This window comes from Schistocerca serialis, chromosome 1 (genome assembly GCF_023864345.2).
Source record: "Schistocerca serialis cubense isolate TAMUIC-IGC-003099 chromosome 1, iqSchSeri2.2, whole genome shotgun sequence".
Lineage (NCBI taxonomy): Eukaryota > Metazoa > Arthropoda > Insecta > Orthoptera > Acrididae > Schistocerca > Schistocerca serialis.
In genome coordinates this window covers 1,286,272,497-1,286,288,482 of record NC_064638.1, presented here as the reverse complement: position 1 = coordinate 1,286,288,482, position 15,986 = coordinate 1,286,272,497, and the positions used below count along the sequence as shown (strand labels likewise).

Genomic DNA, 15,986 nt, shown 5'->3' with positions numbered 1-15,986 from the left:
AAATACTCTTATAGCTGACATTGTAGCTCTATTTGTAAAGTATACAAGGAAATTCAGGGGAAATGGTAAATATGTTGAGAGGTGATATTGTTTTCATAATGAACATGAGCCTGATTTTCAGGGGGTATAGATGCTTGAATTTGATGCATATTACTAACAATATTATGAAAAGGAAAGTTGCCACTCACTGTACAGCAGAGATGCTGTGTCACAGATAGGCACAACAAAAAGACTGTCACAGATAAAGCTTTCAGCCCATGAGGCCTTCGTCAAAAGCTTTATTTGTGACAGTCTTTCTGTTATGCCTATCTGCAACTCAGCATCTCTGCTGTATGGTGAGTGGCAATTTTCCTTTTCATAATATTGTTACATTCCATCCTGAATTTTCCACTGTTTGATGCATATTACTAAGAAAGAGATGACGAGTACAAATGACTTCAGTGTCTCAGTTGAATGGGACTCTGGGTTCCAGCTGATATATTGTAATAGGACCATGCCATATCAAGTGGTCTAATTTCGAAAATGTTATCGCAACACCATAAAGGATTTTGATGTAATTTAGTGTGGAGATTTACACATTTTGCCGATCAACAGTGGTAAAGTTTTACTGTCACCAATATAATACTTCCAAAAATGATAGTATTTTGTTTGACTCCATAGTGGAACTGTTGAGTGTGCCTCCCTGATTTTTTGGCAGCTTTGGATTTTAAAAAATCTTAAGCAATCTTCATATAAAAACCTGTATCTGGTTCTGCAATGTGAGAATGTAAGCCCTAAAAAATGACAACAAGGTGGAGGTGCATTTAAAATACACCCATATTCCACTGGCACTGAAGTCTAACATCAATTATTATGCTCTGCAATTGTTTAATACCCACTGTGGAAAGTAATATGGGGAGTCCTGTTGGCTAAGATACGAGATTAAGTTAGCAGCAGAACACACACATAAAAGACAGTTGTAATTGTCAAGCTTTTGGGGCCAGTGGCTCCTCCTTTGGGTAGAAAGGTTGAAGAGAAGGAAGTGTAGTGAAGGAAAATGACTGGAGAGGTCTAGGAAAAGGGGCAGATTTCGGCTAAGTCACCCAGAACCGCTGGTCAGGGGAGACTTACTGTACGGAATGTGAAGGAAAATCTTTCCTTTTCATCCTGTACAGTAAGTCTCCCCAGACCTGCGGTTCTGGGTGACTTTTCTGAAATCTACCCCTTTTTCTATACCTCTCCAGTCCTTTTCCTTCGCCCATCTTCCTTTCCCTTCAACCCTCTTGCCTGAAGAAGAAGCCACTGGCTCTAAAAGCTTGCCAATTACAACTGTCTTTTGTGTGTGTGTTCTGCCGCCGCTTGGTGAGTGAAAATCTCTGTGTGGAACTGAGACACGAACTCAGTGACAGTAATTAGATTTTTAGTTTACATTTGCTTTTACTTCTAGAAACAATAATAATGTGCAGAATTATACAACTTTTATTGTAAAATTGTACATTCTTTTTTTTTCTGTGTTCAGCCTTTGTCCGAGATTAAGCGCCAGATATGGGAAAAATTTGGAGGCATAAAAATTCCAAGAAAGGTACGTGTAAGGTTGCAAATTGCTATTATCTTGTACACAGTTTTTGGTTGATGGTTATTTTATCGTAGTGTGATATTGAGTAAGATGTTACATATATATAAGGCTCTGCACTTTTAACCTTATGTAATATCTTATCCATCAAGATTGCTTCATGCAAAACATCAAAACCTACATTGGAGTGTAATTACTGATATTAATGAGCGAGAAGTGGCACTCAGGAGATGGGCTTATATCACCATTTGATTATCAGGTTTAGCTTTTCCATTATTTCCTTAAATCATATAAGATAAATGCCGGTGTCATTTTCCTGAGTATTCCATTGATTATTTAGTTCTCCGCCCATGTCCCTTAAGCTAGTTCATCTGCTTTGGTATCAGCATCAGGGTTATATTAAACTAGGACCTTTTTTCGTGTAATCACTATAGTTTTCCGTAGGCTAATATCAGTTTTGAAGACACCAACTCATTGTGTAACCATACAAATGTGATCTTGAAGTGAAGTGGTGGCACAAACATACAAGAAGTTATGCAAACACTTGTCGTTTTGAGCAGCCTTCAAGTTAAATTATTAATCTGCTTTTAACAGTTAAGTTCATCCATATTGATTAGTAAAGAAGTGTGTTAGTGCCTGTTCCAGTTCATATAATTAATGTTCACATTTCCAGACATATTATTCACTAAAAATGAAAAGTTTGTGAGAAGGGAGATCTCATGCTAAAGTTTACATTTTTTGTATGACAACACAGGGTAAACTTACTTCAGATTTATGTATATGCATCTCTGTTCCATTTTTAAGGATATGTGTCTGAGTACTTCTTGTTTGCTAGAGAAATTATTAGAAGTTGTGACTGGTAGGTCCTGCCGAGATATAAACACAACTGTAAAATGCATGTATCTGTGTAACCATTTATGAGGGTTGGAACTTTAATTGTGGCCACTATTTATTTACAGCATGTACAAAATAGATACGTGTTTTGAAGTTTCACTGACCTTCAAAGTAGTCACCAGTATTGTGTATAACCTGTTGCCAGCAATGTGGAAGTTGTAGGATACTCTTAGCAGTGCCAGTTGTGTTGACAGTTCAAGCAGTGCGGTCTATTGCCTGATGAATTTGTAGCAGTTCTGAAGCGAATGCTGTGAAGTGTTTCCTTCAGTTTAGAAATCGAATTGAACATATGAGGGCTTAAGTCAGGGGAGTGCAGTAGGTGGTATAGCACTTAGCAGCCCCATCAGTCAAAGGGGTTTTGTGCAACTGTTGTGACAGGAGGTTTCATTGGGGAAATTGTAGTGGCATGGGAATTGGCGAAGCAAATGGGACTCTTCCATTCTCTTGCAAGGTTTGCTCAAGAGATAGGATTATAGCTGAACAGGAGGAGAAAATTAGAGCCCTTCAGGCTGATTTGGACAGAGCGAGGGAGGAACTGGAGAGGTTAAGGGGGGAGGAGGGTAAACAGTGGTGGGAAGTGGTAGCTGGCAAGAGGGGCCACAGAAAGAGAACAGTGTCTGACAGTTTCACAATTGGCACAACCAATGGATTTGCCTTGCTACCACAGTTAAGTAAGGAAGCGGCTCCAGTAGAAGTAGATGTAGTTAAGATGCAACAGAATTTCACTATGAAACCAACTGTTTCAAAAAAAAGTAGAAAGTGAGAGGAAAGTTGTGTTGCTAGGTAGCAGTCATGGTAGAGGTGTGGGCCAGATTTTGCAGGAAAAATTAGGCGACAGGTACCAGGTCATAAACTTTTTCAAGCCAAGCGCAAGTCTTAGCCAGGTGGTAGAGGATATACGTTCCTGCAAGGGATTCACAAAGCAGGATCATGTGATGGTAGTGGATGGAGTGGGAAACAGTATTGATAGGGATCAGGGCTACAGCATTGAGTGTGACCTGGTGAAAATAGCCTCAGCAACGACCCATACCAGTGTTGAGCTGATGCTCGCTTTCGTGCGGCATGATCAGCCCCAGTTCAACAGCTCTGTCAGGAAGGTAAATATGGAGTTGGATCAGTTGCGTAGGGCGGCCACTCTGTCAGACATTGGATTGGTTCCTGTCGAGGCTATTGATACGGGGGATTTCACAAGGCATGGCCTACATCTCAATATGAAAGGGAAGGGTAAACTGGCAGGGTTGTTACCGAAATCCATAAGGGGGGACACTAGTACTCATGGATGTACCTCTTTTTTTAGGCTAATATCAGTGTCCAATGAGAAGTTCAGGCAGGCAGGTGCTAAAGAGGTCCAAAACTCACAAAATTCTCACAACAGGAAAGTAAATAATAATGTTGCCATATTTAACCAAAATATTGGTGGATTAAAGAAAAAAGTAGATTCTCAGAAAAGTAAAATAAAAATAATGTTACCATTTTTCACCAAAATATTCCGGGATTGAAGAATAAAGTAGATGAGATCCTGGTTTGTTTAGATGGCATTGAATCTAATAATGTAATAGATATACTATGCCTGTCTCAGCATCACATTGTGTCTGATATGGAAAAGGTAAATATCAGTGGTTATAAACTAGCTGCACATATGAGTAGAGAGAATAAGGTGGGAGGAGGAGTTGCCATATATGTCAAAAGTTATCACTGTGTAGAAAGCTCAGATACAAAAAAAGTTTTGTCTAGAGCAACATATTGAAGCATGTGCCTGTCAACTTAAACTGAAGGAGGGCTCTTTTATAATTGTAACAGTGTATAGGTCCCCTTCAGGAAACTTTCATTTATTCCTGGAAAACTTGGATGCCTTGTTGTGCTATGTCAGATAGGGGAAAGCAAATTATTATTTGTGGGGACTTCAATGTTGATTCATTGAAAGAGTGTAATAGGAAGAATGACCTGGAAGTCTTGCTCGGTTCTTTCAATGTGACATCTGTCATTAATTTTCCTCCTCGGGTAGTAAAGGACAGCAGCACATTGATAGATAACCCTTTTATAGACCAAGATAAGTTTAAAAACATAAATTCTTGTCCTGTTGAGAATGGGCTTTCTGATCATGATGCTCAGCTAGTTACAGTATATGACATAGCTTCATTGAGGAATACAAAACTACCCTCCAAAGTTGTGCATTCAATTAATGACTCAACAATTAGAAACTTCAGAGAAAATCTTCAGCAGTTAGACTGGGATGAGGTCTACAAGGAACCCGATGCTAATTTAAAATATAACTTATTTCATGATACACTTGTAAGAGAATTTGAAAACTTTTTCCCCAAGAAAGTAGTTAAATCTAATTATAAGAAACTATGCAAAAAACCTTGGCTTACTAAAGGAATAAAAATATCTTGTAACCACAAAAGGGAGAGTAATGACCCAGAAATGGCCAAATTTTATAAAAACTACTGTGCTACATTAAGAAAGGTTATTAAAAAGTCACATTAAGAAAGGTTATTAAAAAGTCACATTAAGAAAGGTTATTAAAAAGTCACATTAAGAAAGGTTATTAAAAAGTCCAGAAGCATGTGCATCATGTCTGAGATTAATACCTCTGATAACAAAATCAAAACAATTTGGAATATTATTACAAGGGAGACAGTACAACCAAGAGTACAGGATGACGGCATCACCATCAAAGCGAATGGAAACTTGATAAACAACAAGCCGGAAATCAAAAACATTTTGAATAATCATTTTTTAAATGTTGTTGAGAAAATAGGATCTAAATGTTCATTAGAAGAAGCAAAGCAGTTAATGGAAGATGCCTTACCCACACCATTTGATACAATTGAAATTCCAGCCACCTCTCCATCTGAAATTAGGAAGAAAATACTCTCTCTCAAGAATAAAAGCTCACATGGGATTGATGGCATTTCCAGCAGGATAATAAAAGCTTGTTCCCAAGAAATAAGTGGGATTCTTAGCCACATATGTAATAGCTCTCTGAAGCAGAGTATTTTCCCAGATAGACTGAAGTATGCCATTGTTATACCACTGCATAAAAAAGGGGATACGTCTGATGTCAACAGCTACCACCCAATCTCTCTTCTGACTGCCTTATCCAAAATTCTTGAAAAAGTAATGTATTGTAGAGTAGCTTCACACCTTTGTAAAAATAAAGTTTTAACAAAATGTCAGTTTGGTTTCCAGAAGGGTTTTTCAACGGAAAATCCTATATATACTTTCACTAATGAAATATTAAATGCTCTGAGTAACCGGAAGTCACCCGTTGGGATTTTTTGTGATCTATCAAAGGCTTTTGATTGTGTAAATCATGGAATACTTCTAGATAAGCTCAAGTGTTGTGGTATGAATGGGACAGTGCTCAAATGGTTTAAATCATACCTAACTGAAAGAGTGCAGAAAGTTGAAATAAACATTTCACATAATATGCAAAAAACTGATTATTTCTCAGACTGGGGAACAATCAAGAATGGGGTGCCGCAAGGTTCGGTCTTGGGTCCTCTGCTGTTCTTAATATATATTAATGACTTGCCATTCTATATTCACGAAGATGCAAAGCTGGTACGTTTTGCCGATGATACAAGTATAGCTATCACACCCGACAGACAAGAAAAATGTAAAAGATGTTTTTCAGAATATCATTAAGTGGTTCTCTGCAAATGGGCTCTCATTAAACTTTGACAAAACACAATATATACAGTTACACACAGTAAATGGAATGACCCCATTAATAAATATAGACTTCGATCAGAAATCGGAAGCTAAGGTAGAATATTCAAAATTTCTGGGCGTATGCATTGATGAGGATCTGCTGAAATGTTTGAGTTCAGCTACTTATGCTATTAGGGTCATTGCAAATTTTGGCAATATTCATCTGAGTAAATTAGCTTACCACGCCTATTTTCATTCTCTGCTTTCGTATGGAATCATATTCTGGGGTAACTCATCATCGAGTAAAAGAGTGTTCATTGCACAAAAGCATGTAATCAGAGTAATTCCTGGAGCTCATCCAAGATCATCCTGCAGACACTTATTTAAAGAGCTAGAAATCTTCACTGTAGACTCACAATATATATATTCACTTATGAAATTTGTTATTAACAATCCGAACAAATTCAAAAGTAATAGTGGCGTACATGGCTACAACACTAGGAGAAAGGATGATCTTCACTACTCAAGGTTAAGTCTAACTTTGGCTCAGAAGGGGGTAAATTATGCTGCCACAAAAGTGTTTGGTCACTTACCTAATAGCACCAAAAGTCTGGCAGATAGCCATATAGCATTTAAAAGGAAATTAAAATAATTTCTTAATGGCAACTCCTCCTACTGATTAGATGAATTTTTGGATATAGTAAGTGGGTAGTTTCCCAGCCTCCAAAAAATAAATAAATAAATAAAAAATAAAAAAAATTATTGAGTGTCATGTAATATTTTGTCTAATGTAATATCTTGTATAGACACCTTTTATTAACCTGACACGTTCCACATCATTATGAAGTGTCGTATTCATGATCTATGGAACAAGTACTAATCTAATCTAACGAATAAGTAACAGCTTGCACTGTACACGCTCGAGCATTGTCCTGCAAAATGATGGTCACGTCCTGCTGAAAGTGTCATCACTTCTGTCTCTAAGCTGGTCATAGGTTGTGTTCCAAAAATGAACAGCATAGATTTCTAAACTGAAGAAAACACTTCACGGCATTCACTTCAGAACTGCTACAAATTTGTCGGGTAGTAGACCGCGCCACTGAAACTGTCAACACAACTGGCACTGCTAAGAGTATCCTACTACTTCCACATTGCTGGCAGCGGGTTATACACAATGCTGGTGACTACTTTGAAGGTCAGTAAAACTTTGAAACATGTATCTATTTTGTATGAACTGTAAATAAGTAGTTGCCACTGTTAAAGTTCCAACCCTCATATAAAAGTATTACAATGAGTGATAAATGTGCATCCTGCCACAGCTTAGTTAAAAGTTTGGGATTGGTGCATAGGGGTTGTGCATTGTGGTTTCACTGGGACAAATAATGGACTCCGAATTAGATGCTTTCATGGGTATGTAGGTAATGTTTAAAAGACAAGAAAGAAGATTGTAGAACAAGAGGTGAAAATTTGAACTCTTCAGGCAATTGTTGGTGCTGTAAAAACTGAATGAGAACATTTGAAGGGACAAAAGAAAGTTAGATGTGGGGAAAAGGTAAAAGATAAAAAGAAAAGGGCCTAAAGGGAGTAGTTTAGACATTTCTGTAGCCTGTTGATGGTGAGGATCCTCATTCAGCTGCAGAAGAAAGTAGATTGTAGGAGAGAGTTGATAAGACTTTAAGAGACAGTTCGGAAATGGAATTGCACTGAAAATATAGGTTATAAGACTAGTATAGGCAACTGCTACACAAAAACTAAAATCAAGGCACCATGTCATAAGTATTGTAAAATCTAGCACTAACCATGGCCACATAATAGCAGAATGAGGCTCTGACTAGGTATTTGGTGAAGAGGACCAGGTAACAGTTGACATCCTAGCCAAGAATAATGAATATAGTGACAAGGATTGTCTGGGTAAGCTAGGTACAGAAACCTTACTCACAGCTGTGGACTTTGTCGAGGATTTGCAGCATCACAATAAACCCTAGATGAACAAAGTCATTTCGGGAAGTTAGCTTCCTGTGCAGTGTGCAATTCCAATATTTTTATTACTACTTGTTTATGTGCAACTATACCTCATTCTGTAGTTCTCCAAAAAGTTTTTACCGGACTGCAAATCAAGGTGTCCGAAGTTCAAGTCTTTGTCAAACTTTAGTGTATTTTTCATTTATTTATTATTTTTTTCAGTCACTTGTTGTCTCTTTTGCCTCTGGCAACGATTTGTTAATGTGATAAGTGGCTAGTTGCACCAGATTTAGAGTCCATATTAAACGGCAAATCCTTGCTAGGTAAGTCAGCTATGTGGAAAATGAGCAACAGGACCATCCCTGGTAAATCAGTATTATGCCATGTAGAAATTTAAGTAATCATATTACTCTTACTTACTGGTAATATAGACCCTTCACATAACTGCTAACTTTTGTTGTAAAATAGCTGAAGACAGAAGAATTACAGCAAGAGGAAGATAATACCCTGGCTTCCCCCCATGTAGCAGCACGTCCACTTCACTTCTCACCTGTAGCTGGTACCTCAAAGGACAATCTGCAGAGTGAAAGCAGTCCACAGACTGTAAGTATTTCAAGTAAACTGAATTACTTTTTGATGACATTATCAGACACGTCAAGTGGAAGAAATGTGGTGCTCCATGATTTTAGATCTTATCATCTACATCAGTGCTCGATACTTGGTAGTGGAGCTTCTTTGACACAGTAGTATATAATAGTGGAACTTCTTTGACACAGTAGTATATACGGTAAGTTTAAAGCACTTCAACTGAAGTTACCTTCTGCTTGCATGTTTATTTAAATGTGTGAGATGGTGATCAGTTCTCCTCTGTATACAAATGAGACCCTGTGTGTCATATAAATTTGCTTCGAAATCCTAGATTCTAACATTTTTCATAGAAACTAGATGTGCTGTTTGTATTTTTATCCCCATTATCTTTCATCAATTATATCAAAACTTCTGCATACTTCTTGACATATTGAGTATTTTTGAATGTTAATATGTGCAATGAAAAATGTAATTTGAACTATGTCGTCGCTTGTAAAACTAGATGTATGCATTTATCCACAAATGTTGTGCATGTATTTGTTTTCATCACAAAAAAAATAATCAGTTGTAAACTACATTTGTACCTTCTACAAATATTGGCAGTAGTATCTTCAGATTCCATGAAAAGCTGGGTTGTCTCTTTATATTCTTGTGCTGTTCCAGTTAACCTTACTGTGTGGAGCATAGGTAAGGGTTTGTTGCATTTTACAACTCTTCATCCAATCCAGCTAATGATAGCTAGAGGAGAGCACAAAATATCATGTAAGACCTAAAGAAATACCCCCTACAGAAACTGTTGTTAAAAACTTAATTATCAATTGCCAAAGCAGTCAGAAAAAAATTCCATTGTTTGAAGCATCCCTAATAAGCAGTGTTCCACACATATTTCTAGGTACATAATTGTTTCTAAAGCTCAAAATTGACAGCTGTGAGATTTTTGGTACAAATATATGTTTGTAGCAAAAGTTTAGGTTAATGGGAAATGGAAGTAGTGTGTTTGTCACAGTAGACAAGAAACTCATGAGAAATTGAAGCAGCATGTGAGGTAGTGAGTAGTATCAAGGGTGGGCATAACTCACAATTCGGTCATCATATCAACTACCAGACTCACCTCCAGTTTTGACACAACTTTCAGGATAGCTCGAGATTGCTGGTACATTTGTTCCCAAATGATAATGTCATCATTGGGAGAGGCTTTGATCATCCGACAGTCAATTGCCGTAACAATATTATTGATGTCGTTAGATAGCCTGTAAAATGATACCAAATGCATTCTTGTAACACAGCTTTGAACATATAGTTTGGAAACCCCCTTCTAGTCAACCTGTATTAAATGTGTTGGCAACAAATACTCCTGACCTCTTGAAGGAAGTACACATTGAAACTGACTGTGAGTCAGCTGTAGCAACAATGATTATCAAAAATACAAAGGGCAACTAAAACAAGTAGAAAGTAGAACCTGCTTAGTAAGCTATGGATGGGAGAAGGTAGGTGAACAGTTATGTTCTAGCTGCTGTATGTGACACACCAGCAGACCAGCAGACCAGCAAGATAAATATTTAGCTTTTTCCACATTTTTTTCTTAGTTTAATTTTAAATTCCTTCCTTGTTTTACCAGATTTTCAAATAAACACAGTTTGAATAAGGAGTTGAAGTATTAATGTTGAAAAGTAAAGTAAACTACTCAGAAATTGTGTCTAGGAAATCAGAATATCAATCTGTAGATTTATATTTCATCGTAGGTTTAGGTAGTTAATTAATAGTAACACTAATTTTGATTCATTAATTTTAATGATATACAAATAAAACCAAATGCACCCCATAAATATTGGTGACATAGTCCATATTAATGCACAGGCTATTCCTTCTAAGAGTCATTAGTTGATTTTTATCTAGTGTTTCGCCAGATATTTGCAGTTTTGTTGTTGCAGTGCGTAGTTGGAGTCAGCCCAAACAAGTACTATTCATCACGGTCTTTCATGCAACTCCTCATGTCAACAGAAGCATTGGTTTCCTTCTCATTACAAACAAAAGATTTTTAAAGCAGACTTTTATGTACTTATTCAGTAGTGTGTTCCCGAATTAGTCTAGTGCGATATTTGGTTTAGCAAAATGTATTAAGAGAAACAGTAAAATATGAGAATACCCAGTACTTCAGCAGCTAATGAGCAGTTGCACAAAATTCCACATAGTTTTGTTTGTAAAGGGAAAACACACGCGCGCGCACACACACACACACACACACACACACACACACACACACACACACACTCACACTCACTCACTTTCCGTTAACACTGGGTGTCGCCTGAAAGACATGATAAGCCGTATTTGTTTGAACTGGTGTACCATTTGTGGTAGCAATAAGCTTAGTCATTGAATAGTCAATGTGTGACGAGTGAGTTATAATGTAAAAGATTTTCCTGTGAATCACAGTTAAATTCACTTATTAGAAAATTAGATGGGTAGATCACATAACTAATTAGGAGGTATTGAATAGAATTGGGGAGGAGTTTGTGGCACAACTTGACAAGAAGAAGCGACCGGTTGGTAGGACATGTTCTGAGGCATCAGTGGATCACAAATTTAGCATTGGAGGGCAGCATGGAGGGTAAAAATCGTAGAGGGAGACCAAGAGATGAATACACTAAGCAGATTCAGAAGGATGTAGGTTGCAGTAAGTACTGGGAGGTGAAGAAGCTTGCACAGGATAGAGTAGCATGGAGAGCTGCATCAAACCAGTCTCAGGACTGAAGACAACAACAACAACAACCTACTTGGCGAATCGGTGCATAAGCATGAGTTTTATTATATATTTAGATGTACAGTTTCAGTAGTGGTATGTGTATTAAATGCATTTTTGAGTGTTTCCAAACTGCGGACTGACAGCTGTAAGCAAGATCGTGTTAAGAATATGATCAGTATGGTGTACATAATGAATGTAACAAGACCCAGGAGGGAGAGCAGTGTTGTAGATGTATGGCATATCAATTGTTTCTGAAAGTGTGTAACCCCTTTTGTGCAATAGATCTATGGAATTTTAAAAACTCTTTGCATGATCATATAGTTAGAAAAATTTCCTACAGTTGATTTTCTCGACTCCTGCACCCTGAACTGCAGCTTGGTGTTAAAGTCTTAGTAAATCTTTGTATGAGTTTGCAGACCAGTAACATTTTCTGCAATATGTATAATGGGCTTCTAATTATATCATGGAACACATGAGTGATTAGAGCTTCAAATTTTTTGCAAAAATTTCACAACTGGATATAAGGGAAAGCATATCAATCTGTCAGTGCACTCACAGCTTATAAAGATTGTGAAATAAACAGTTACTTTGGTAAACCATATGTACGTTGTGTTGAGGGTGGCTATTTTCTGTTACTCATATCCTGCCTGCAATTTAAGCAGGTTCCTAGTAATCTGGCAATGCAACAGCTGTGTGACCAACTCATTGTGACTCACTTAGCCAACAAACTGTAAAACTGGTCATACATCCTCAGGGTAAATTATTGGCCAGCTTCATCAATTAAATTTTATAATTGTCATGTCTCATATCTTGTGTGCACTTTCTTAACTGAAGATAAGTTATAATCTTTTATGTTTCCAAAAATAGCTTTTTTTCCAAACTATAGTCTCTTTTTCAGGAAAAGGTGGTGGCTCAACAGGACCAGCAGCAACCAGAAGCTACACAAAATGGCCCATCAGCTGGTATTAATACGTAAGTAATTCATTATTGATTTCTTACAAAAGTAACTGCATTAATATGGACAGTAACACAAGACAGTTTTTTGCTGCTCCAGTTTTTCAGATTCTCATAGTTTTGAATGCCTAACTTTCAGTTGCAAATAACACTTCGCGGATTTATGTCATGTTAATTTCAGTTGTCTCAGTTTTGTCTTCCTGCATTATGATACTCCATTTGTTGTTGCACTTCTGTTCCATTGGATATACAGTGCCTAGTTGTTGAGAGGGAAAGAGAGAGGGAGAGAGATGTTTATAATGTTGCTCTCTTTATGTTTAGGCAGTTACATGCCCTGGGAGAAATTCTGACTGTTCCTGTAAATTCACCAAGGGCTCCACTGTTTGAGGGTGGAGAAGAAACTCCAAATAAGGTGAAAAATGTAGACCAAGGAGAGAGTAAAAAGACTGAAAACCTGCCAGCGTCTCTGGAGATTAATACAGGTTGGTATAAATTACAGGAAGTGTCCTGTACAGTTTAGCAATAGCAGGCTGTAATTTGTGCTGTTTCCAACTGTGTAGTGTAACATCGTTACATAATTCAGTGCTGTATGCTTTCAGAGTTTGAAAACATATGGTAACTGCTTAATTGACTGTAGATACCTTGTAGAGTGAGGTTGTAAAGAGATTAGCACACTAGACTCAAACTTTGGAGGACTAGTGTTCAAATCTCCATTCAGCCAACCATATGATAGTTTCCCATGGTTTCCCTTAATGGCTTCAACCACTGTGTTGGTTCCTTTTTAAAAGGGCATAGCTGACTTCCATCCACATCCTTGTACTTAACAAACGTCAGCTGTGTCTAACATCCTTGTGTTCTATGAGGCATCACAATCTTTGTTTCATTCCTTTCTTGTAATAAATTAATGTGGACAAGATAAAATGAAAAAATTTAGGTAGCATAGCTGCTTTATTGTTCGATGGTAATGCAATGGAGAGTTGGTGACATTGGTGAACGTGATTGCATAAGAAACTGTCACAGTACTCGTGGCATGATTTAATTCTTCTGTTTGTCGTTTGTGATGACACTCATATTTGTGTGACGTGATATATCTTGTGTTGTGATTGTCCATCAGAACCAAATTGAGCAGATCCATGTTGATTTATATTTTTACAAAGCTAAAGTGCTGTTTTAGTAAATCAATTTTTTGAAAGTAAAAAATATGTTAATACATAGATTGCAACTTCCCTATCACATTTAAGGTACGATGACTAGTTTCAGTTGCTATCTGCAGCCATCTTCAGATAATTCAAAATGTGAAAGAGTGGTGAATATGTAATTGAAAGCATCATTAGCTATAGAATGCAATAACATGCATTTGAAAATACCAAGACAATAACAGTATGTAATTTTAAAACATCATAGCGAGCAAACCAGGTTATTGTCAGTAATCTCGCAGGATGACGGTAATACAGGAAAATGTCCAGTTGCATAAATAAATGTAGGATAAAAAGCTCATTATTTTCAATAGTATAGCAGATGATATGAGAACAGTATGTGCGACAGTTCCAAAAATTGTCAGCTGTTCCATGTCCCAGCTTGCACGAGAATGATCCTGCATGGCGTGCGAAGTAATCATCTCTATAAAATGTTGAAGGATATTAGGAAAATTGTGGTCTTGGCATTAAAAGCTATATATTTAACTCCTGTATTTGGTGGTTTCCATATTTATTCTTGCATTCTGCATTTATACACTGCATTGAAGATTTCTCAAAAGCTTCCACTTTTTTGAGGGACTAGTTGGGTGTCAAAAAATGTGATGGTGGAGAAAACTATTACTGGAATGAAGTAAGACATTTCAAATATTCATTTGAAATTATATCTGCGGGGGAAATCGGCTACCTTTTTAAGGTTATAAATGAACCTTAGCATTGACAAAAATGTTGAAAGCCAGTTTGGAGTTACATCACTAAAAGTCACCAATTTCACATTATTGTTTGCATAAAATATTATTTTGCATTTAATGTGTTATTAAGTTTCACAAACTGAAAACAGATGTATTTGTGACACCTGAAAATGAAAGTAGTGAGTCTGGTTTACACGACGACACTGGCTTGCGCTACTGATTGTGTGCAACGAGTTGTACGCAGGTAGTTTCATTTATGTCTGTAGACATGGCACCACCAGTGTATGCTTCAGTTCAGTTGTTTTGTGGCTGCCGCAGCCGCGTGCAAAGGTTTTGGCAGTTCCCTCTAGGAGAGGATAGCGGACGGACATGTGGAGCGTGTGCACCTCAGCAATGTAAATTTCCAGTTGGGGGAAATAAGCCCTTCCCCTTTAGCAAGAAACAATTAATAAATAAATAAAGGACAAATAAAACTCCCTAGAACCAATTGTCTGAAGCAACTTGCCTTAGAACAGTCGGCTCGTCTCCCTCAGAGAGGAGAATGAAACAACGGAAAAAAAGCTTTGAGAGTGCTGGCAGAGTTAATGTTTTGCATGAAATCGCTGTGCGAGACAAAAGATAAAAAAATAAGAAACGTCATTGGATTCGTGACTGCTTGAAGGAAAGACTTCAGCTCAGTTGATCACCAACTTTGCTGAAAGAAATTGTGCTGGAAGACTATAAGTTATTTTAATCGTCTGTACTAGAGTCTGTGAATGGGAAACACTGCTGTGATGCTTTAAATATATCGAATAAAGAGTTCAGCTTTCCAGATTTCTGTAACCTTTCCTTTTGTCAACTACCTTCCTTAAAGAAGAATTTGCTAACTTGAACCTCGAAATTTTAGCCTTGTAGGCGTGGGCTATTACGCAGCTGGATGTTCTGCTTGCCTGTATTTTCCTTAATTCCTTTGTGTATGTACATCTATAATTTTAACTGAGTGGATTTTGCTCTGCAGTCATATATTGTCTGTGAATCCATTTTCAGATCGCATGTGACATTCTCAGGCACAGCAACAAGTCGCCTTTTGTTTCTGTAGTCAGCGCCATTTAAATCTTAAAAATACTTACGCATAGCATCGGTACCCAGAAAGCGAATGATTTCCTCTGTTGCCCACTTAATATTTCAGTTTGTTTACTATCTATCGACACACCTAACCTCAATACACATGCAACTAGTGTCGCCGAAGTTGGAACAAGCCAAAAATGTTTAATTTTTCCAACGAGTTGAGCAAACCCGCACCATGCATGCGCAGTGGCCAGTAGCAAAGCTGCGTGTAGCCCAGCATCATCATGGAAACCAGGCTGTAGCAAAATAAAACAGGATTCACAATTATAGTGGAGAAGAACAAATTTGGTTGTGAATTAATCGCTAGTCCTGGCACCGAAAATGGATAAAAGTCTGTAGGATTTAGATTCAATGTGAAGGAGAAAACATGTGTCCCGTGTTCTGCTGTTAAGTCTTGTGTGTTATGTGAATTTCTATTACTATTGCTTCCATTTTCATAATTCTGATATCTGTCCTAATTTTCTTTTTGCATCTTTCTCAACTTTCTTAGTCCCTTTTCTCATGAGCAGGGGCTTGAAATTGCAGCATCTATTTTATGCCAAATTAGAATATGTGACTAGATGTACACATTTAAAATGTTGTCACACTACTCACGCAGTTGGGCATTAGCCAGTTAGCCGGAGGTAAAAGTGGCCTCGGCT

At 37.4% G+C, this 15,986-nt stretch overlaps 1 protein-coding gene and 1 long non-coding RNA gene across 4 annotated transcripts in view; one reads left to right on the top strand and one right to left on the bottom strand.

Moving 5' to 3' along the window:
- The window catches only part of LOC126419687 (uncharacterized), a 181,863-nt gene that overhangs the window by 69,374 nt on the left and 96,503 nt on the right, over positions 1-15,986 (bottom strand). The gene's annotated exons all lie outside the window — the stretch shown is intronic.
- Positions 1-15,986, top strand: part of LOC126419648 (DNA topoisomerase 2-binding protein 1-A-like) — a 266,920-nt gene that overhangs the window by 214,659 nt on the left and 36,275 nt on the right. For both annotated transcript variants that reach the window (XM_050086847.1, XM_050086840.1), the window contains exons 17-20: positions 1,499-1,561; positions 8,534-8,668; positions 12,298-12,371; positions 12,675-12,835. In XM_050086847.1, coding sequence (XP_049942804.1) covers positions 1,499-1,561; positions 8,534-8,668; positions 12,298-12,371; positions 12,675-12,835 — 433 coding nt within the window. The remainder of the gene's footprint in view (positions 1-1,498; positions 1,562-8,533; positions 8,669-12,297; positions 12,372-12,674; positions 12,836-15,986) is intronic.